The 24,512-nt window shown below is 38.8% G+C and overlaps 1 protein-coding gene across 3 annotated transcripts in view; it reads left to right on the top strand.

Annotated features, from left to right (window-relative positions):
- The window catches only part of RNF217 (ring finger protein 217), a 63,308-nt gene extending 39,503 nt beyond the window's left edge, over positions 1-23,805 (top strand). Inside the window, exons 3-6 of one of the 3 annotated variants that reach the window (XM_030043368.2) lie at positions 3,257-3,421; positions 10,743-10,944; positions 19,059-19,130; positions 21,341-23,805. In XM_030043368.2, coding sequence (XP_029899228.1) covers positions 3,257-3,421; positions 10,743-10,944; positions 19,059-19,130; positions 21,341-21,414 — 513 coding nt within the window. In that variant the 3' untranslated portion in view covers positions 21,415-23,805. Of the gene's footprint in view, positions 1-3,256; positions 3,422-10,742; positions 10,945-11,989; positions 13,236-19,058; positions 19,131-21,340 lie in introns of those variants that run through there. The other 2 variants (XM_030043390.2, XM_030043379.2) reach the window with 2 other exon arrangements.
- The last annotated feature ends 707 nt before the right edge of the window (positions 23,806-24,512 follow it).

Below are 24,512 nucleotides of genomic sequence, written 5' to 3'. Positions count from 1 at the left end.
GTGTGCATGTGTAAGATCAAATATATATCCTGGTGGCTGCTGTATTGCAATTATATACATGCTATAATAAAAGGATAGAGCCTGCAATGAATTTGTGTCAGATTTTCACAAAAAAAAACCCCAACAAAACAAAACCAAACCCACAAAACTTACATTTTAAATTGTTGGCATTTTGTTGAAGAAAGAAGCTTTAACTTGCAGCTTCCCAGATCTCTTGGTTTGGGTTTGTATTTTTTAACATTTGTGTTTTATCTCAAATGTCTAAATACTGCAACTGATAAAAGCTTTTAGGTTGCAGAACACTTAATTGTGGCTACAAGCTCCATCTTTGGCTGAGGCATAACAAATACTGAATAATACAATGCAATGCTTGCTATAATCTGTCTCCCCAGTAGTAGGTCACTGTGACATGCCTTATTGAAAAACGTAAATTCAAAGCTCGGGGCGGGGGGGGAAGAAGGAAAAAAGTAAAAGTTATGGAGATAATGGGCAGGATAGTTGCTAGTAATCTAACCTATCTTGTGCATATTGGTTTCTAAAGTATTGTGGAAACACAGATCAGTGTTCTGTGTTAGCTTGGTCAGTAGCAATAAATATCCTATTCCTTAGGTTCTTCAGAGTGGGAATTTTCCTCTTTCTTGTTAAGCTGTTTTTATTAGGAGAATTCATCTGGGAAGCAGAGATGCAGGATATGTATTTCCTTTGGTTTAGCATCTGGGCCAGTAGACCAACAAATTGGAGGAAAGGCACCAGTTGTATTTTGTATTGCTTTTGATTTATACTTATCTTGGCCTTAGACATTACTGTGTTTTCAGGCAAAAAGTAATCACGTTTGTAATCCACACATTGGAGCTTTCATGTCTTGTTCCCTTACAAACAAGTTTCATTTGTTGTTCTTTCCTGGTTTTGTGCTGCCTACCTGTGTCTTCTGTAACTTATTTCAGTGACAGGAAGCATGTGATAAGTGCACTTTTCTTCTGTGTGAGGTATTTTACTGTGTGCCTTAGCAAAAATGTCACTTTGTAGCTATAGAAAGCAGTAAGTCATACTTGCACTGGGTACAGGATATCAGAATTTCACCCATTTAATATTATACTGCCTTTGAGTCTGCTTGATAGGAAGGGAGTGTTATGTATTCTAACACTTAAATGTGTGTATGATTTTTTTTTTTTTTTTACAAGGATAATGACTAGTAGATGGTAACTGACTAAAATGTTAATGTGTTGCATAAGAAGAAAATGTGATAATTTCTTGATGCTACTTCCCTTCTTTGCACTTAGCCTTATGCCTAGGCAAAGGATCCTCAAGGGGGAAACTCACTATGGGTAGTGAGAAAATTATTAATTCTCTTGACCATTAACTCCCATGCTTGCACTTGCTGATTTATAGATGTGGATTGGCATTAAAGAGGTAAGCTGAAGTGATGTGTTGAGCAGCACACCATACAGTCCACTATTAAAGGTAAAATACTTGGTTAAACAGTGCTGCACAGACAGATACATCACTATACAGATGAAACTATGACTGTTACACACTGCTGCAGTGTAAAAAAAAAACAAAAAAAACCCCCCAAAAAACGAACCAACAAAAAACCCCAAACATTTGCTCTCTACAGGTGAAGTTAAAGACAACCACTGAAAAATAGGTCAGCTAGGGTAATAAAAATGCTCAGCTTGAGCCATTGTGTCAATCAGGGTTTTAATGTGAAATATTAAAGGCAAAAAACTAAATGCTATCTCTGTGTATAGAACTTGGGGAGTAGCATTAAGGGTAGCAGATGGATTCATTTCTCTGTCATGCATCAGAGATCAGATCAGCTTTGTATTAGCATGCCGGTAGTGACGGATGTAGGCATTGCACATATAAATAATAATTTTGGCTGCCCCCCAGCAAAATACTTACGGGAGATCAGAGCGCCTACTTTGGACTCTAACTGGAGCCGAGGCAGCACATCAGCAGTGGATGTGTCTGAGCAGAGGGCACAGCAACTAGTGGGAATGAGGACTTTGGAAATAGGTCTGGGGGACTTCGCATGTGACTACACCCTAGGATGGAGTTTCCTGAGCAGCACCGCCAGACCACGCGTGGCCAGCGCAGACACGTCCGTGGTTCGGTGGTGAATGAGGTCTGGATGCAGATACAACCAAAAAAGCCTTTTTTTGGCTGGTTGAATTCCTCGGTCGCGTCCATCAGCTGGTACAAAGCCAGGGCAGTGCCAGGCAGGGGCTGCAGCTGGAGCTGGTGGACAGGGCTGAGCACTCGCTCGAGAGATGTGCTTTCCTGTCTTTCAGGCTGAGACGTTTTGCTGCCAAACACAGCAAAAGTGAAGATGATGCAGGAGCCTAGATATGCCTGTGTCTGATGTGGCTTCTAGTTCTTGCTCTCCTCAGTCATGATCCAGGTCGGAGGCTTGTCTTTCATGAGATAAGCACCTGCAACGTGCCTCTATTACTTCTACAAACGCAGCGGCTGCCGTAGCTTTTTTCAAAAAATTTGCCATGCTCTGGAGGAAGACATGATGATGATGGTGCCTGTTTGACGCAATGATTTAAAACCCAGGGAGCGGGAAGAATAGATCCTTTCTCAATTTAAGGAGCTTGGCTTGTGGCTTTTGCCGTTAGGTGTGGTCTGTAGCAAGCGGGCTGTTTGGCACAGCCTCAGCTCGCCCTTACACAATCAAGAGCAAAAAGAGGTGCCTGACTTCCAGGAGGCAGTTGTGGCCCTTGGCTGAGACACTTGCTCTTGGTCCCTTTTCCCAGGACCATTTTTAATGTAAGCTTCATAACCCTTTCTGGGCTCTGAAGAGCCCCTTCAGAAGACCAGGTTCTCCCTGGTAATAGCCTTGGCAGTGACGTTTATAACTAGAAGGCTGAGATCCACCGCACTGAAAACTGGCTGCTAATTTTTAGGTGATCTCACATGTATTGGAGGCAACTGAGTAAGCTTTCTGGATTTTGGCTTTTGGCATTTGAGCCACACGGTAAATTCGGGAAGCAGCTCCTATGCTTAAACCAAGCTACTTGTGCTTTGATTGGGGCCTTTCCTGGCTTTAGCAATTAGTTCTGTATTTTCTCTCTTTTAAAAAGAACAAGTTAGCTTCTGTAACTTCTTGCATTTTTAAAACGGACCTTTCAAAAGATGTTAGACCTTTGCTGGGCAGCTACTCTCTTAATGGAAGAGCAGTGGTTTTAAAACGGGCTTTCCAGTTGGGTCAGCGCCCAGCTTGCAAACGTGTGGTGTTTTCTCATTTGTACAGATCCAGTGTCCATCTTGCCAATTTGTCTGGTGTTTCAAGTGCCACTCTCCCTGGCATGAAGGCGTTAACTGCAAAGAATACAAGAAGGGAGACAAGCTGTTGCGTCACTGGGCCAACGAAATCGAACACGGGCAGAGGAATGCCCAGAAGTGTCCAAAATGCAAGGTGAGCTGCTCTCCCTTGGCTTGCAGGTAGTGGCTTCGAACCGTTTAAATATGTATTTAAAGTAAACATTTGTAGCTTCTGCTCAGCATTGGAAATGGAATTCACGCTTGCTGTGCGGATTCTTGTCAATGACCCTTTGAGAAAAACAGGTCAGATGTTGCACTTGCTGGTTCCCACACTGATTCTGCAGAATCTCCGCATGTAAAAGAAACATTACGAAAATCGTAAGAGGGGGCTTTGATGGATGCTTATAATGAATGTGAGCTACAGAATAAATTATTCCTAAAATAAAGTTTTAAAGAAATGTAAAGCTTTAGAGAAATATGATGCCCTATGTCAGGTTTTCCAAAGAGCTTGGGTGAATTCAATTTCTGAGTAAGGCAGAAAGTACTCTATCAACAAGTTAACTAAGGGAGACTAAGATTTGGCAAAACCAGAAGTTTTTTAGGATTAAATGTCAGTTCTTCACAAGCCTTTCTCATGATTTAGTTTAATTGTCAACACTGAAGTGCAGTCCCACACCCTAAAAATGTGATTAATCTCTTCCAGAGTAGGAAGTATTTCCCACTACTCAAATGAGATGCAGCAGCCCCGCACACCCCTGCCCCGGCTGCCCTTAATCAAGGTGGCCATTATGCTTGTTTGCTAATTTTTTTCACAGCACTTATTTCCAGCTACTGACAGAGTAGTAAGTCAAAACCTTGAGAGCATCATGGTGGTGGGAGACTGTCCTTTTTTTTTGAAAGGGAATACCTAATCTGAACCAATCTGTTGCTCCGCATCTACTTCATGGAGAGGACAAAGTAAGGAAATTGGAACATTGGTAGGAAATAAATACTGAATGGGAAGATTTACTTCTAAATGTCCAAAGTACACTTTTGTCACATTTTGAGCCTTACCCTGTGCAAATAAGAGAATGTTTCAGTTTACTAAGTATTTAATTTTGGTCTTGGGGAAAGAAATGCCTGTGATGCCATAGCTTGAAACTGAAAGATTTCAAAACACTAAGAAAAATTCGGAAAGCTCTGAAATCAGCAGTGGGTTGTTTACCCTTCCTCCCTCACACACGTGACTTTTTAACAGAGTTTTAACAGCTTGCTGTTTGGTAAGAGTTGATAGGTTTGAGCCAGTTCTAAAAAAGTTCAGTTTCTCGGAAGTCTTACAGTAAAATCCTTTCACAACTTTGTTCCTTTTGGAGTGAGAAGTAGTATGTTTTGGTTTTAATTCTTTGACTTGTGTCCAGATTCAGATTTTAGGACAATGCGAATGATGTAACTATTGAAATAAGTTGTCCAAAAAAAGAAGAATAAAATGCACCAAGCAAAAAAGTATGAATGTGGAAAAGCAGGGGGAAAAGGGCTGCTAGCTGGAAAGAGAAAGGAACTACAACTGCTAACAGTAACGTGTTTATCCTTAATAACTTTCAAATTTAAAATGCCAAATATACAACTGTTCATCTTTAAAAGGAAAGGCTGGACACTTGAAGCTTAGGCAGGTTAAGTCGCTCATTTTGAAGCCTAAAGTTGCATGAGTTTGGCTATTAATTTCAAAAAGACTTTAGCTTTCTTTTCTTAATCAAAAGAAAATAAAACCTCCTGCATGGTGGGAGGCAGTATGGAAAGTTATGAAACTAGCACAGAAAAAGAACTTTTGTTAACAAGTCCTTTCTGGTAATGTGGTATTACAAGTGAATATTGAAGAGACAGTTCAACCTTTTCATAAACTGTATTGTTACCCCCACTCCTGATACTTTTTCTTGAGAGGTGAAAAAAATCCTTCCTGCCTACAACCTCCAAAATGTTTATATCAGCACATTGTTTGTTTGTTTTTAAATCAAATCTATAACTAGCAAGTAATCAAAAGAACCACTTAGTCAGCAGTTAGTGGTACTGTTCTTTTTCTTTTTTCTTTGTGAATCGATTATTGAGTAGTTATAAAAAATACATCTTATGCAGCATTCTTCATCAAAGCATTAATAGATCTCTGGGCACATGGGGATAAACATACCAACAGTTAACAATTTGGAGTCAGGGGGATTGGAGCTAATACTTTCTCTGCCTCTCTCTCCAGCTATCCTCCCCAAACCTGTATATAAAATAAGATTGAATCAGATGACTGTCATATTTCCAAATAAAATAGAGAAAAGAGTGACAGAGAAAACAGAGTTGGTAACATACTATTTGATTTATCCTTGTTCTGGATCCACAAAGGCAACATTTCAGGTGACAACATATTTTATTTTGATATGTGCATATAGTCTACTTAAAGAACCTCCTTCATGTTTTGGATAAAAATTTGCAGCAGCCAAAATTGACAAACACATTGAGGAAAAGTCAAGATTAAATTGTAAGTGTCAAGATATCAGTATCCAATCTTTACGCTAAAACTGAAGCTAATGGAAATTAAAGGTAGAAACTTCAGTAGAGGTAGAATTTCTTTACTGAGATAACTTGTGAAATTACTGGTAACTTCCAAAGTGTGATACTGATTACAGTGTAAACTGTGACCATATTTTACAGATGTCTTCTGGAGATAATTATATATACACACAGACACATATACACACAGACTCTTTCTTTAAGTAGCCGTACCATGGAGAAGTAGAATGCACAGTTATTATCTTGTCTGGGTGTGCAGGCGAGAAAACGGGATCACTCTTATTGGGGGGGGGGTGGTGTATATAGGCAGATCCCTAGGCAAGTATTGACAAGTTTTTCGGTGGTTTTGGTAGGTGCTTTGAAAGAACATCATCCTTTGTAATGTGAATAGTAGCAGGCACTGTTAAATAAGTTTAAACTGAATTACTTTTTCCTGTAGGTGGACACGGCTTTAGTGCATCTAATAGGAATAGCTTATATTTACCTGGTCTCTCCAAGATATGCTTACATAAGCAAATAAAAATATTACACGTCAAAATACATAATTGTGGATTCGTGTTGTGACTATATGTCAGTATGGAAATACTGCAAAATGCTACTTTTTAAAACTATATCTTAAATTAATTTTGACATATTTTTTGTTTTTAATAGAGCCTTTTCCAAATTTATTATACACTGTTTTGAGAAACTCAGCGTAAACTATTTTTTCTCAACAAGACTTGTCTAAAAAGTGCTGGTCTTGTTCTAGAGGGAGCTGGCTAGTGAGTGCATATTTGCTACATAAAATCCTTGCCTTTTCATAAAATCCATAACCTTATTTGTCTTTCCCCACTACTGTTTTAGGGTTTTATTTTTTACAGTTTCTTGCAACAACATGTTTGCAGCAAGATGCCTTTTTTCCACACGTGGTTTTACAGTACAGCAAACCAAGGAAGTACTTCATGTTGGTGTTATCGTACCGCAGATTTCAAAAACAACGCTGTCTAAGGAAACACCAAACAGCGACTCTAGCTTAGAAAGCTTTGAACAACAGTAGAAATTTAAGTAAACAAGGATGTCAGTGCAAATCAAGGACTATGTACTTCTTATCTGCAGATTCACTGTTTGGATTAATATGAGCGTTACCAAATAATTTGGGGCACAGTTTTTGAAGGTGGTCTGCAAATCAGTTCTCATCCTCTGCAGGGAGGAGAGTCCTTGCTTGTATGTGAAGCGATAAAGCTGTGCACCAGGTTTTCTTCAGAAAGAGTGGGGGAGAAATGGCCACTCTCGCCCTCGGATCTCTTGGAAGTGATTTCCCTGGACGATTTTTGTGAGAGGGCACGTAACATGCAGAGGGGCTGTAAAGTGAGGGTCTGAAATAGCCGCTGTGCTACTTCAGTTGTTTCCTTAAGACTCTAAGCTCTGCGTGCTTTGCCGTCGGTGTGTAATTGTCTCCCCTCTTGTTCTGGGAGCCATGCGTGGGTTTCCGAATGACTCGACCTTTCCCCGTAGGGTGAGGGTCCGTCTTTGGCTTTGAGCAGGCTCTGGGTGCAGGATGAAGCCAGTAACGCTGACCGAAAAGCTTGGAGGCAGAAACTGAGCTTGCAGTCGTGCTCCCACCTTGCCTCCGAACCCGGCACGGCCGCAGCTAACACAGGGAGCCGCGTTCCCAGCCCCGCGCGTTCCCGCGGCTGCCTGCTGTGCTACGGCCAAGGGAGCAGGAGCACTCGCGTGGTATCTGACCCATCGGCCATCGCTTTCCCGAGCTATAGATTTGTCATCCGCCTCTGTCAGTGGATTACCCTGCGGGGAGGGAGGCACGCCCGCGTGAACCAGAGCTGAGGTTGATTTGGCGGGATGTCACGTCTTAGGCTTGAAAGCAGCCCGACCGAATCGTGCGGAGTTCATCTGGCGTTGTCAGTCTGCGTGCATGTGACAGGGAGTCCAAGTCCCGCACCTAAGGTCGTTTGGAGTTTTTTTATTACTTGATTTTTTTAATGAAGCCTCTCCTCAAAGAGGCAAAGTTTTTTGCAACAAAAAATATAGGGAAGTACAACCAGGTGTTCCAAATTTGCAGCTTTTGAAGACAGTTATATATGTGCAGATAAGTATTCGCTAAAAGTTTTTTAATACTTTACTTCTTGAAGAAGCAAAGATAAAGTACGTGTAATTGCAGTGTGTCCGTAAGAAAATAAATCCTCTATCAACTTCTCTGTGTTTTAAGAGGACGGTATGTCTGGAGGGTTTAGAGCAGGAACAAGTAGATTCAGGAGTGGTGCCTGGCTAACTGGAGCTGGGATGCTTCTAGGAAAGCGTGGGTAGAAGGATGGCAGGCAGCGTCCAAGAGGTGGGTATTTGAAAGGTATGGATGGTAGAATGTATAAAGCTATTGCCAGCAGCAACTTGAATTTCTTACTACCAAAGAAAATGAATTTATTTTTGAAATACGAGGTAGTCTTGGTTTGCATCTAGGGTTTTTATAGGCTCCAGGCTTGTACAGATTTTCAGTTAGGTTGGATGGTAACTTAGTAGATTGTGTTAGTAAGTTGGAGAAGAGAAAGGAGAGTTCAACAGTCTTGATTCAAAAAGAAAAGAAAACAACCAGGTAATTCTCATTAGTGTCTTAAGATCTAATTCCCTCATTTACATTGTGAAGATGGAGATATGTCACTGAATCAGCAGATAAGGAAAGGTACCTCTAAAATTACAAAATTCTTTATAGTTGCTGTCTGAATTTCAGTCCCCTGAAAAACTAATTGGAATTGAATTTTAAAGTTAATTTGTTGAAATACATTAAGTCACTGTTGAAATTCCTTAATTTCAGTTCAAGTTAATCTCTTAGGATTTCAATGAAGTAAACTATGGCTCCGTGAGTAGGGTCAACATTTTTTCATATAAAACCTGAAAAGTAAAAGCAAAAGTCAAACTGACGATATCCCTTTTAGAAGAAAATAGTGTATAACTTCAGAAGTTATGTTTAAGTCGCTAAAATATTGGGTAGACTTTTCTTTCCACTTTGCTTGTGGTCAGTGCTTAAATGTGAAAGTTTTGAAGTCAAGTGGCTTATAAAGCTCATCAGCAATGGTATTTTTTCAGGGTGCTTCTGGAAAGCATGGGAACCTGGGATGCAGCAGGTTGGTGATCCCTCAGGGTGGAGGGAGATAATTGCTTGGTCAGTCTGTTTGCTTCCCTTCTATGGGGTGAATGCAAGTAGAATACTTGCCCACTAGAATGGGTTTTATAGCCCAATCCTTTCTTTTGTGAATGTCTTTTGCCCTCTTATGTGTAAAAGAAGCATTTGAAAGTGTAGAAATAGGAATTCTGAGATCACTACGGTTGGCACTGGGAAGTTGGCAGGTGTACCTGGAACTACTGTTAACTACATCTACCCTGGAATCTTTTACCTGAAGTAGTGCTGGTGGAAAACGTCCCTTTGTTCCGTGTTTAAAGTGCTAGTTTCAGTAGCTGTTTGGGTGAGCGAGGTTTCTCAGATCCCAGATGAACCCCGATCAGCACCAGAGAACAAACACCCTTGACCGTCCCAAGAATGTCGGCTGCCCCAGGAGTCACAAGCCGCTCTCGAGGTGAGAGGCTGCAGTTGAAGCTGAGCTTTCAGCGTCTCTGCGCTTGCAGAGCCACTGAGTGGGGATGACTTGTCTTTACCTGTACCTCCCTGCGAGATAAATACATGTAGATATGGGTAAGAATTTCAGGAGGCATTTGTTCATCCATTGCAAGGTTCAACAAATAAAATTCCAGTTGGATGTCAGGGAAAAAAATATTCCCAGGGAGGGTGGTGAAGCATGGGACAGGTTGCTCAAAGAGACTGTGATGTACCCGTACTTGGAAATTTTTAAAATCTAGTGGGATGAGGCCTGGAGCAATCTCATCTGACTTTGACGTTAGCCCAGCTTGGAGCTAGGGGTTAAAATAGATGAACTCCGAGGGTCACTTCCAACCTCAATTATTAGGTAATTTTATCTGCCATTCCACCGTGGAGCATGGTCTCGGGACAGAGGAGTCTTTAGCAATTTTGTGAGCTAGGAAAAGTGTGTGTTTACCACCCCATTTAGCTGTATTTGGCAAGATTTAGCAGTAGCTGTGTAATCATAGTTGATTTAGTGAAATACTCAGCCCCAGGACTACCCTCTCTCCTAAGACTCTTGCAACTATTAACTAAAACTGAAGCCTTACCAAATCTGTGCAAATAGGTAAATGTACCAGTTTTGCAGGAGGGTACGTGGAGATACAGGAATGGAGCTATTTATGCAGGCAATCAGCATAAAGATGGATGTAGAACCTAGGCAGCCCAGCTTCATGCTGTACTGCGGGCATTGTGAAAGCTTGGCGTAATTCTTTTATACGGTTTGTGGAATATTTTTTTTTTTTTTTACAAGAAAAAAAAAAATCCATACTTTTCAAATCATTCACTCTAACAGCAGAGCCTTTCTAGTGTTTATTGTAAAATGCCAAATCAATTCGTGATAGTAATGGGAAAGGGAGTCAGGCCACAGGTGGCATAAGAGGGAAACCCATCTGTGGAAGGGTCAAACAGAGTTCATAGCTATATTTACTGTGCTGCTTTTATTTTTAAATAAAGTTTGGTGCTAATGTTTCTACTTCAGTAATAAAAACAAATTTTCAGTAAGGGTAGGGATCACTCAATCTCATCTGATACAAAGAGCGTTTAAACAAAGAAGGAGGATTATATGGAAAATTATGTATGGAAATCTGGAAACAACTATAACTCATATTTGATGCTCTGAACCATGCCTTAGAAAACCATTATTGCCTTAGGACAGCTGCAGTATTAATTAATGCAAATGCCTAGTTAAGCAGGGCGTTGCTCGCAGCGTCTTTTCATTTGATGCACGGACTGCACTGGGTGGTTAGTGCCTGCTTTCCTGTGCTTACGGAGGGGGAAAAAAATAATCTTTTCTTTTTTTCTTCCATTCATACAGATCCACATCCAGAGAACAGAAGGGTGTGACCACATGACCTGTTCACAGTGTAACACTAATTTCTGTTACCGTTGCGGGGAGAGATACCGCCAGCTCCGGTTCTTCGGAGATCACACGTCAAACCTCAGTATCTTTGGATGCAAATACCGCTACCTCCCCGAGAGACCACATTTAAGGAGATTAGTGCGAGGCTCTGTCTGTGGTGAGTGGATAAATGTTCTTTGTGGAGAGCTGCACAATGAGGTGATTTGGGTGGAGGGCATCAATAACAGTTAAATAAAAACTAGTGGTTTAAAGTATCGGATGGGCAGTCTGTTGTTTAGTTATGTAGAAGGTGGTTTATTAAATATATTTAAATATAGAGCATTTGCGCTCCCTTTTTCGATGGACTGTGCATGAATAAGTATTGTGTCCTCTTCTGATAGCTTCTGTTTCCTAACCTTTTTTAATAATATGTAAGCATACTGGAAAAATACTGCCAATATGCATGTTACTGGCTGTGATTGTTATTCTAAAAGCATATAGAAGTGGATCAGAGCAGGAAGCTTTTTTAAATGAACCTCTGTGTCAAGGATCCATTTGAACAAAGCGTTGTTTGGATTTGAACCTGATCTGGGTTTGAAAAACCAAATCACTCAGGTTTGCCCATTTAAATAGGAGGACGCTTATCTTCTAACTGTTAGCTTTGGTTCAGGTAAAATCCAGCTTAAAACAAAATACGACTATATATGTTAATTTCTCTCACAGGAATATGATGCCAAAAGCTTGACTTGTTTTATGTAAAAAAAAAAAAAAAAAAAAAAAAAAAAGGCACTCCTAATTTGCTATTGACCCAGATGTATACCTGTCTCAACCTATAGAAGCAAAAAAAAAATAGGTAACAAAGTAGATTATTACCTTATGTAGTATCTTACATATACATAAAGTTCAGTCACTGTAGTGAGTTTACAGCATGTAAGGCCATTGATAACGTTATAGGAAATGGTTGTATTAACTGTCGAAAACTGGGGACTTACTAAGGAAAATAGGACTTTTTGTACTTTGAATTAAGGCATAGAAGTTGAAGATAACTTGGAATTCACCTAGGATGAGGAAATGCTTTGAGCTTAATCAATTGGTGATGTTGAATGTAGAGGTAAAGGTAAGAGCGTGAATGTGTGGAAATAGAAGTCAGCAGACCTGCGGTGAAAGCAATACTCCTGAGCCAAACATGTTCCAGTAAGAAAACTAGGTGATTTCCATTTTAGAATAACAGAAGAGTTGGCACACAAACTAAAAAAGAATGCCGATCTTGCTGCTCTGCAAAGTTGTGGGAGACTCACAAACCTGGAATGCTTGTTTAACAAATGACGGTAAGTCATCCAGGCCCATTACTTTGACCTCAGGAACTTGCAAGACTTTAGAACAAGCTTTGAGAGAGGTGAATTAAAGATACAGAAATAAATAGTAAAGTGGATGAAAAATCAGAATGATTAGATGTGCCTACTCCTGATACATTTTGTAGAGATAAATTCCAGCGCATGAGAAGATTAAAGACAATGCTGGCACTAAAGCACATGAGTATTAACTGTTCATGAATAAATTTAGGCTTAAAATTGAAGAACCATTTCAAAGCGCTTAGTAGGGTTTCAGAAGAGCTTTTAGTAAAAGCCACAATGGCAAACAATGTAAGCTGTTTTAAAATACATCTTGGTACATTTGATGGAATTAGCATCTATGATAGCAAGGGACTGTGCTCAGAGACATTACCAAGTTTGTGCTGCTCACATGCAGAATCATGGGTAACCTTATTCCGAGCTTAAGCCTTCTATGTACAACGGAGATACAAATATAAAATAAGTCAGTTTTATCATGACATAGATCTGCAAAAAATAACATTATTATTATTATTGTCTTTTTTTTTTTTTTTTTGCAATGGTTTCCATGTAAGGTATCTAAATATGCAGTTGGCATGTTTTAATGCCACACACAAAGTCCAAAATACAGGTGCATGTACTGCATGTGTGTAACTACTATTAAAATTATTTTCTATTTTCCCTGTTTGTTGTTTTAGGAAACAATAATACACAACCTTTTCCTTTTAAAAAGAAACAGCTTCTACTAGTAAGAAAGAAAATTGGTTTATTTGCAAACAGTGACTTGGAGGCAGTAAAGAAACGTGGAAGAGCCTATATGAGTTAAAGTTCAGTGGTGAAGATGTGTATGTTCATAGTTATAAATAACATGCATAGAGAAGGCATAAGATATTTTACTTTCATTTCCTGTTTGCTAGTGTACTTGTGGTTTGCCTTAATTAGTGAACCAAGAAAGATTAGCAAAGCTCAAAGCCTCAGCATAAATTTCTCATAAGGTTTTCTGTTAAAAACTTCTCTCCAGGACTACCTCTGTCACACAGTGCTATTTCTCTCAGGACTGGTCATCATTTGAATAGAGGCAGAGCTAGCTGAACCTGCCAGCACATGTAGTAATTGCCCTCATTTTTACAATAGCTTGTTAACACCCAAGTTGACAATGATTCAAAGAATTCTGCATTGATACTCATGACCTTAAATCCCTGTCGTCTCTAGAGCTCTAAATTTTAATATTGATCCTGATACGCTTTACGAATAACGACCAAAACACTCCAGAGCCCTAACAGAACTCACACATGAAAATAAAAAAAATAAAAGTTTCAACAATTTACATGAGATTAGAATTCAGGAATTCAGCTCACTGCTCTTCCTGCATTGGATTAGATTTTGGCTGTGATTGGCATATGTGAGCCAGTCTAGGATTTTTGTACTTTTTTCACACAAGCGCACGTGTGGATGTGCACATGTTTTTTTTAAGAAGGCATTGTTGTAAGATTATATCTCCTTACATTTTTCTTTTGAGACAGTATAATCTCTAACTGTGATGCAGTGTCAGTTCAGTTTGTGGATTCTGCCATCTTGAATGGTGGAAATTTGGCATGATCAGCTGTCTTTGTAAAACCTCAACAGAATTGATCTGTGCCTGTTAATTGGGCGAGTGTAAAGGTCTGTCTGGTCACTTGTCCCCAACAGCGGTCAATTAAAAAGAAGATCTCACTGCCTGTCTATTTCCAGTAATCATTGTTGTAGACATTTCTTAGTTAAGGTTTGTGTCTGAACCTTTGCTTAATAACTATCAATAGATGTATCCTTCACTAATTTATAAAGTTCTTAAGTTTTGGCTTCCACAACATCTCTGGTAGGGGCTGTAGGATTTCACTATGTGTTATGTGGAGAAAATACTTCCATTTCTCTGTTGGGTTTTTTTTTTTTTAATTGATTGATTCCTGATAATTTCCTTGGTTACTTCTGTTATCATGGAATCGAGTAAATAATAATAGCTTGCTTACCTTCTCATATTTTTCTTTTATAATCTATCAGATTCTTCTTTGCCATGATTTTTTTTTTCTTTTTTAAGCTTCCTTGTCTTAATCATTTAAGATCAAGTTGAAAACCCAGAAATGTTTAATTCCAGTTAGGGATCACTAGGCTCAGAGATGTCCAAGTAGCTAGAACTGTAAATGTAAATGCGTTAAGGCTTTATCAGGCAAGAGGGGAGCATTGTCATCGGTAGGTGTTACTGTACAAGCCTGGCTTTTGGCTCCATTCTGAGAGTCAGCAGAAGATGTTAAAAAGAGGAGATGGTAACAGAGAGATAGGACATTAATAGCATAGTCTCTAAATTTTAGGAACATGCAGGAAGAAATAAAGGTTGGATTTCCTGTAGTAAAATGTCTTTGCTAGTTAGCTAAGTAGTGGAAATTAAGAGGACATTATCTCCTCAGTGGGAGACTGCTGTGGTGTTGCTAGATACATTTTCTTCTGTGACTTTTACTTTCGTGCTCTGGAGAAGGCATACTTTTTTAAGTAAGTGTGATGATTTTGTAGCCTTGTGCAGTGAAGGTTTTTTGGCTTGTTTCTACCAAATCTGGGTGGGTGGGGTGTGTAGAAAGGAAAGAACACTTCATGGCAGGCTGGCATGCTACCATGGTTTCTGTTGAGAAGCAAGTGTTTGTGCCTACAGTCACAAACTGTTCTGTAATAAAAATAAGGGAAAAGCATTTATGGCAGCATAAATTTAAACATAATTTTCTTCGTAAACCAGTGGTTTTGTAAAGGTAATAGAAATCGCAGGGAGAAGAAAACCTGGGAGCAGAATTGGTCTCTGAATTTGATGACATTTCTCTCCCTTCTTTAGCCAGTGGATTTTTTTGAGAAACTTTGTCCTGTGACCAGTACAGTAAGGTGAAATTGCTTTTATCCTTCAGTCCCAGCAGATTTAGAGATTTCATTCTCATAGTAATTATTTAGCTAAGTTGTTGAAGGCAGAAAGATTGGTTATAACTGGAGTTAGCGGTGAATTGCACAGAAAGGAAGAACATGTTCAGCTGTCTTACGTGTACTTAAGATGCCACTTAAGTACCACCTGAATTCAGCTGGATGAATTATATTCAAAATCAGTTGCTAGGTACTTCATGGAGATGTAACAGGACACAACACGTAATGATGCCGTTAAAGCAAATAAAGTGTTTTGCCTGGTACATAGCATTTCAGATAGGTAAATCTGAAAGCAGCATGTTTTCAGATCTGACTGACATGTTCTCCTGTCTCAGGACAGAGTGCACAATTCACTTTATCTATGCATGGCTTTGAGCACTGCAGAAGGAAGCTTGTATTTCTAGGATCCAACCTTCATTAGCAACTTTATCATTTAAGGCAGTCTGATTTGTAAGAAGTTGCCTGTATATACTTGATAGGATGCGTCTTCTAAACCAGATGCAAACTTCTATTAGAATTTAAATCTACATAGATATGACTGTTTTGATCTGTAAGTAGATGCTTTTAGTGGCTCTGTTGCTTAAACATATTGTCGTGGTTTAACCCCAGCAGTAACTAAGCACCACGCAGCCGCTCACTCACTTTCCCCTCACCCAGTGGGATGGGGGAAAGAATCGGAAGGAAAAAGGTAAAATGCATGGGTTGAAATAAGAACAGTTTAATAAAACAGAAAGGAAGAAACTAATAATGATAATAATAACAATAATAAAATGACAATAATAACAAAAGAATTGGAATATACAAGACAAGTGATGCACAATGCAATTGCTCGCCACTTGCTGACCAATGCCCAGTTAGTTCCTGAGTGGTGATCCCCCCCCCGCCCCCGGCCAACTCTCCCCAGTTTATATACTGGGCATGACGTCCCATGGTATGGAATATCCCTTTGGCCAGTTGGGGTCAGCTGTCCTGGCTGTGTCCCTTCACAACTTCTTGTGCCCCTCCAGCCTTCTTGCTGGCTGGGCATGAGAAGCTGAAAATCCTTGACTTAGTCTAAACATTACTTAGCAACAACTGAAAACATCAGTGTGTTATCAACATTCTCATACTGAACTCAAAACATTGTACCAGCTACTAGAAAGAAAATGAACTCTATCCCAGCTGAAACCAGGACACATACAATGATATTTAGACTTGGAAGGCAAAACTTTCTCTTATGTTAGTGATTAAATTTGTTTCCTAAAACTAATATATTAAGTTTTTACATGGCAAAGAATTCTCTAAGGATTTATGGGGTTATATATATATTACCCTAAAACCTGCAACCAAACCCAAAGTTATGCAAGAGAAAAATATTCCCTCATGTTTCCCTAAACGTTTCCTCATTTTGCAGAAAGATATCGTTCTCTATATCACAAGTAATGCAACCCCTCTGAGACATCTGCAAATACAGTTATTACGTTACCACAGATGTCTAAATCTTCATGCTGAGTAACCCAGTAGAGAAATTGTTTACCATCAATTTGAGTAGAATGTAAAAACGTTCCCTTTTGAGGCTTGTTCTATTTACAACCATTTCTTTTTAAGTTATCCTTAAAAGCTAGCTTTGAATATTACCAGACTGGCTATCATAACCTACTGCTGAGTTCACCACATGGACTAATGACCTAAGATTTTATTCAGCTCTGAGGCAAGTTTTACATTTGCTCTCTGCTAGCAGTCTCGGAGCTGACAGACATAGGGCAGGGGATCTTCGGAAGTTTAGTGCCTGCAGTAAACGTCCTCGGTCTCAGCAGCGTTTCTTGGTGTGTCACAATTCCCTCTATGATTAAGAGCCTCATAATCCTTCACACTATGACAAAACGATGTATGTCAAACTGGAATTGGATATAAAGTAACGTTCAATTCGGATGTATAAAATGGGTCGTTTTATACTTGTTGCAGTCAATGCTGATAAAAATGGAGTAAAAGGTATGTATCTGCTGCTTTGCAGTGATTGCTGATTTGTACTCTTACTGATGGTAACTTGTGCAAGTCTTGCTCACCTCGTGTTAACTTGTTCCTTAATTTTAGTTCACAAAAGTAAAGAAAGATAAAGGATTTAAATGTGGTAGATATATATGGAGAAAAGGTTTTTTGTTTTGTTTTTAAAGTTTAACCTTTAGAAAGAATGCATTGATAACCAGAAGAAGATACTGTCCCATGACAATGAAAGGTCATTTTATCCTATAAGATCTTGGAACTACACAATACTCGTAACTTCATATTCACAGGCAGAAGAAAAAAGACACTCATGCTTTATTTCAGCTCTGAGTTAGTTTGTCAAATGTAAGTAAACAAGTTCTTAAACTGAATTAGCTTAGGAACCGTTCTTTGTGTCTGCAAAGAAATTACTCTAGTCAGAAGCTAGCTTAGCCTTTTCTGCAGACTCTGTTTCTGTGTACTTAGTCCCAGTTGAGTGGTTTAAGTTTTTAATAATTTTGATACCAAATGTCATAATTTTCTAACACTCTAATTACATGGTTATTAATAAAGAGAGTTCGTACCTTAAAACAATCTTACAAGCTTTACTTTGAAATTGTTAAAGGCTCTGGTAATATTTTAAAATGTTTTTAATTGTTCATTTTTTAAGTTTTCTCGAGGTTTTCCATCACTCCACATTCCTTCTCCTGTCTACACTTGAATAATTTATTTGACAACTTCTGTGTGTATAGAATGCAGCACAGTGGAGTACCAAGAAGGTCTACCATTAGGATGCCTAGCAACTAGAGTAATACCAATAATATTTGCCAATTTTTTTCTTCTAGGAATTAATGTTTCGCACCCACAACACTCCTATGAAATTTAAAAGCTATCAAAACAGAGCATGAAAAGGACCAATTCATTTAACTGCTGTAAATATTTCCAAAATATCTCATTTTTCCTTCAGACTGCCCAAATTAGTGGCTCAGGTTATGGAGAGGTTTACATCATTATTGCATGAAGTAATCCATTTACTGAAATCGGATCCAAGTGACTTGAGAGAGGGAAGGGCAGGGAAGAGGGAGGTAACAAACTCACTTTTCCTCCCTTTCTAGAGGTGATCTTTCAAACACATGCTTAACTTAGAGAATTGCTTAATTTCAAATCCCTGGTCAGCAGCAGCTGTATCAGTAAAAATGCCTGCCCTCTGTGTTTTCAAACAGCTGAGACAAGTGACATCTTTGATCCAACCACTCAGCCAACGCAGCTGGGGAGATTCTGCCGTTCAGTCGAAAGCATGCAATGCAAGAAAGATAACTTGGTTTCAAAGTTCAGTTTCAGCTTAGGTGTTTCAGAAGCAGCCCTGCCTTCCCTCTGTGCATTTCTACAGCTCATGAACTCAACAGGAAAAAAGAATATGAGCATGTTTGTTTGTTCTTAGAGTCTTACGCTCTAGCTGGTGTGCTGCACGACCTCGCTGCCTTACTCATCTAAGAGCAGCAACATATCCTTTTAAATGTTGATCCAAAATAGAGTTGGCTGTGGTTTGATTTAGACCTAAATCACCACTGTACACGAGGACTTCACCGTAGCCTTTTAAAGCAAGCGGCAGCATATTTAGAGGTGATGGTCTCATCGCCTTGAGCTAACCTAAACTCTCAAAGATGCTGGTTTGCTCGGCATCTTTCCAGGCTGGTTGCTGTTCAGTAGGATTCTGGGGGAGCCCCATGATAGTAGCTTCATAGCTATCATGTTCCCGTCGATGCCTGAGGGATTTCGGAATGGAAACAGAAGTAAATGCAAGCTAACTGTTAATATACAAAATGAGCTGTGCTTGGAGAGTTGTGGTGGGTGAAGAGGGCAGCGAGAAATGTGTGCAGTGAGCTGGCTGAGTGCCGATAGCTCCTAGCTGGATTTACAGGATGGATTTACAAATATGAATCCTAGTAAAGCATTAAAATAATGAACCAGCTTTTGGGAGGCCGATATCGAAATATTTATGGATGGTTGGAAAGGGAAAAATAAAGTGCCTACTTTGAATTGTATAATGAATTTTGCATTTCAGCTGGAAAACTACTCATTACACCCCTAATACTGGTTCTGGGACTGGCACTGGGAGCCATAGCTGTTGTAATAGGTAAGAGTTACGTATGTGACTGAGTCTTGATTCTGATTTTGCAGTGACTTTCTGTATGACATCTCAGTATTTTCATCTCAAAGAGATGGACACAAAGTACAGATTTCATAGATATTATTTTAGTATAAACCACATGAATATTTTTTTTTTTTTAGAAAAAAATTGCCTTTAGGATTTTTTTTTTCCTTACTTGCATTTTATGCCTGTTAGCTTTATTGGTTTTTTTCCCCAATTATTTGGTTTTCTGAACCAAAATCTTTAACTAGTATAGTTAAACTAGTAAAAAGGCCAGTCATTTAAACATAGTCTTGGGGCCTGGCTGACTTGGACCATCCCTTTAATCACCCCAGTGGATCACAATTCTAAGATCATGGCCATGTGCATGACAAGATTTTTGGGGCACTAGGCATAGTCCCAAGAGCTCTCTAGCTTCAAGGTGCAACAACAGCAACAAAGCAGCAAATTGGGATGAGTCAATCTCAAAATCTGATTCAGTGCACAGGCTGCCAGATTGGATTCCATCACAAAAAACGGTACTGTGAACTCGTTTGATACAGTATCAAAGCTCTGTTAACGTGGTTGTATTAATGTGGATGTAGTTATTCTAGCAACTCTGCTCTTTGCCTGGCTTAACTGAATTCTCCCGCAGAAATGAAATAAGCCGTAATGATAAATGTATAATTTTGCTCATTTAAGTGCATATCCACTATTTATGTTGGCAGTAATACGTCAATTGAGGATCATGCTGCTTCACAACTCATCAGCTCACAAACTACTTACTCCATTGAAAATTTGCAACGTAGGCCCAGCCCTGAGGCATGTTGGAATGTGGCACCTTTATTTCAATACAATAAAGCCAAAATATACCAGGATAGTTACATTAATAAGATCGTATATAACCAATCAGCATATAACCAAAATACCATGACAGCTTTTCTAGACTACATCTGGCCAAATAAGGAATATTGCTATTAATTTCAGTATTTAGGCTAAGAATACATATCTTTTTCCTGTGTCAATATTCTGAGTTGGATTCACTGAAGATAGATATCTATATATGTAGATATATATCTTTCTTAAATATTTATTCTTTTTAGTGGCATTTTTATGCCAAAAATATGGGCAATGAAGACTTCTTAATGCCAGAAAAGCTTATTTTGCTCAGCAATCTGGTATAATCTATGCTGGGAAAAAAAACATTCTTTCCTTATATTAAAAATTAAGAGGGTTTTGCAGTAATACAATAGCAGTAATTGCAGTAATACCCAGTATGCCACTGAAGTCCCATCCAAGGTAGGGCCGGATAAGGTACGATCAAGAAGAGCAGTATAAGCAGTTCCAAAAACATTAAGTATTTATAGGAAAGTTTGGGGTTTGAGGTAATTACAGCAATATTTACTGCCAACACAACTGTTAAAGTAATCTTGGTATCATAGCTGAATACCATTTTACACCATTTACAAGGCTATTGAGCAAAGCAAGGACCCTGGTGACTGTAACAGTCTTTTGTTATATGTTGTTACTGTAGTGGTGTCTGAAAAGGAAATCTTTCACCATTTCAGTCAGCTGGTGGCAAGAGAAAGGGGGAGATGCTTCTCATTTGGGTTTGAAAGAGTACCTCTTAAGACAAACTATTTTTCACTTGAATAAATCTGATTTATTTATTTACTTTTCCTTTTACAGCTTCCTTTCTCTCAAAAGACTTTTAAGAATAAATAGTTCCCTTCCCAGGCAAGGATAAACATTTGGTATTACTTCACAATAGATGAGGATGTTTGTAAAAATAAATAATATTTAAAAAAAAAAAAAAGTAAAGCTATAACAGGCTGCCTCTATTGCATGTGAAACTGGTTGAAAACCAGTTTAGTTAAATTAGCCTTTGATTTAGATCTAGGGATTGCCAAAGTGCTTTTAAAAGTTTTAAGTTTGTACCTTATACAAAACAGCACGGTTCAGGAATTAATTTGACAGAGATGGGAGTAGGGTTAGCGGGAATTTGTTGTAAAGTAAACAGAAAGTGTAGCTTAACTCGTTACCGAAGAGACTGTTACAGGCTAATATTTTTTTCTGCTTGTCCAAACACCTTGTCTAAATTCTCTTGAGACATGGAAAGCTGCATCTGAATACTCTACGTACATTGAAAGAACACGGCGCACGCACAAAGAATTGCATTTAATTATGGTTTTCTTCTTATTTTCTTCTTTTGGCAGGTTTATTTGTGTTTCCTATCTATTGCCTTTGTAAAAAGCAGAGGAAAAGGTCACGGACAGGTATGCCCTGGTAAGGATGGACCTTACTCACCTGAACTGAGCTGGTCCTGCAAGGGCTATACGCGCTTTGTGCAACAGAGCAATACAGTGCTGGTAACAGCATCAAAGCCACCGCCCTGGAAGAAGAACAGGGGATCTCCTGCCATCTTCCCTCAGCCGAAAACACTACTGCAGACCAGAAAGCCTCTTTGCTCTGGTGCACTCTGAACAAGACGGGCCCCCTGACTGCTGCTTTTTCAATGTTTGGGGTTTTGGTTTTTTTAATTATTGTTTTGGAGGGGTTTTTCGAGTCTGTTTCTGAACTAGACAATCAAAGTCTGTATTGTAGCCACAACTCTACTACCGATTTGGCCTGTGAAGAAAGCATTTAACTGCTAACATGTGCTCCATTTTAACTTCAGTGTTGGCCTTTAAGGGGGAAATGCTTAGAAGTGTTTGGACTCTTACTGTATACTGAGCATACTACTTTTGGTATTAAAAACTACTTCTGTAAATAACTTCCATCACACAGCATTCTGTTCAGCATACCGAAACCCCGTCACATGCCAGAGCACGACAGCTGGTTATCTTCCGAGTCCTCCTGCTAGCGGGCAAGAGTGTAGATTGCCACCGCCAAACTGCAGTGCCTCAGAGGGAAATATCCTTAGTGTTGAAGCTCCGTCATACTTGCAAATACCCTGATTGGTTTCACTTCAGTATTTAATTTATGACTGTCTATTAATATTGTTTGGGGTTGGGGGGGGGGTGACAGATTTGTTAGAAGAGGACAGCATTTTGAAACTCTCCCGGTACAGGAAAAATGTGAAGGGTTTAGATAACAAGAAGCGTCAGTGGCCTGTTCTGCCCCAAGATGTCCCTGAAGCGTGTTTGCAGGAAAGGTGGAAACCTGCTCTTCTGTTCTGACCTGGCATATAATACACGTGCTACACAGTAGTTGTGTGAAGATTGACTTGATGAAATTTTATAACCTAAATAGCACGTTTTGTTTGTTTAAGTAGGCTACTTAAATCTTAGCACGTCCACTGATGTCTCATGAGGAAAATCTGTGAATTTGGGGTAAAGGGAGGGATCATGAATTCTTAGGAGACCATTTCATTCTTACTCTGCTTCCAGTGTTTCTCTTCCTGGCGTGTTACAGATCTGAAGAGAATAGCTATCCTTGCTCTTCTTTCCTAACTGTTTGCTACCAGACCTCTTTCTCAGCGCGTCACCACAAGAGCAATGTAATTCAGCATTAGGAAATGGCTACTGAGAATTTTTTCACTTTTAGTTATAATCCAAATTTATCATACAAATATAACTTAAAAGAAAAAAAGAATAAAATCAATTTGTGCAAGCAGAACACTGAAACAATAAAGAAACGAACTGAGTAAGAGAAATATCTACTTTATATTTTAAAAATACAAGCTGATCTTGAAGAAGATTGGATTTGTACTGTGAAGGTACTTTTTTTTTCAGTGTTTGTGTTTGAAGATACATATATATATATATGTTTGTATATATATGGGGAGAGGGGGAAGCAGGGAGATGGGCAATGTCCTAAAGAGTCTACAGACTTCAAAAGTTAGGCCCACAAATAGCATATCATTTGAGAGGATTTACTTTGCTCCGCTTTCATTGAAAATTGTTATTAAATCTGAATCTAGTTGTAATTTTTAAGTAAATAGTATTCTGTCACACCTACATAATACTGTTGTAAGATACTCACTTTGACTTCAAAGCCTCAGTGGAAGAAACTGATGAATTTTGTTTACCTGGAAACACAAATACCAGCTTACCACAGTTGGCTAGTATGCTTGTTTTCTGTCAGCTTCTGGTTTTGTTTTCCTGGGGTTTTTTTCTTGTTGCAACAGTGTGTACAAACACACCGTACTAGACAACAAGTACTTAATATTTCCATTTGAATTTAAGGGCACGTCGACCCTGTTGTCCTAACGGTAGACATAGTACCTTTCTAAGATTTGCAAATTAAGCGGGGAAGCAATGACATTTAGAAGTAAAGTTCAAAGCCTATTGTCAATGCAAATCCACCCGTTAATTAGATTTCTTCTTCTGTGACACATCAGTTTTCTGTTTGTGTTCTGTCTGAGGTTGGAAGCTGCCTTAAAATCGGTCTTGTTTTTGAGTGTGTTTTCTGAGGCTATACATATTAGTTGTCTTTGGCTTACTCAGGGATTTATATTCCTTTCTTTAAATGTCAAATAATGAAGATATTTTTGTATTATTTAGAAAAACCTTCAGACCTCAGAGAGAGAGAGAGAGATTTGGGTTTGCAATGCAGTCTGTAATACGGTGTCAAACTATTCCACTTGAGAATATTTTAGTACTTGAGATTAACTGTAATTAACTATACAGTGGATTAATTTCCTTTCTTTTCCTGGTTCCTTATAAATATGTAAGATATTCTTACAGTCTTTGTAGCTGTTTTCACTCTGCCGTGTTTGCCATTTTCAGTTTCTGATGGGAGTTCAGTAAGATCTGAAATTAAGATGCTACAATAAAGAGCATAAAAGGGAAGATAATAGATCTGCACTTATTTATATTCAGAAAGCATGTCTTTCTGGGTGGAGGAAAGGAACACACAACTGAACTCCTACAATATCATTTCATCTAGGCCATTTTCATTTTATTGGAACAGAATAAATCAAATGGAAATGGTTCTTCGTTTTCTACACGTAGCAAAATGAGGCATCTTTGACCTTGTAAAGATGAGAGGGTCTAATTTTGCTTTCTCTGTAGAAAAAAAAAAGGAATGACAATAATATTTGCTTTTGCTTTTCTGTAGAACGGGAAAAAATATCAAGAGCGAAGCAGAATAGGGATATGGAAGTCTTTTTCCATCCATATAAAAGTATTCCCACTTGAACAGTACATAAATACAATTTTTCATCGATATTATGTAACATAACGGACTGAAATATGACAAGTAGTTTAATACAAACCTTTATTCAATAAAATGTTAGCTTTTAAACAGCTCGTATCACAGGAAATCTTACATGCATCGAAGCCGTCATTCATTTTACAAGCATTAATTTATCAGTTTGAAAGAAATGGAATGAACTTTGTTGTAAGGAGATTCAAGGGTGTTTTTCTTTTATTATGTAAACGTGTT

The sequence above is a fragment of the Aquila chrysaetos genome, chromosome 2, assembly GCF_900496995.4.
Source record: "Aquila chrysaetos chrysaetos chromosome 2, bAquChr1.4, whole genome shotgun sequence".
NCBI lineage: Eukaryota > Metazoa > Chordata > Aves > Accipitriformes > Accipitridae > Aquila > Aquila chrysaetos.
This window is presented reverse-complemented; position numbering and strand designations above follow the sequence as displayed.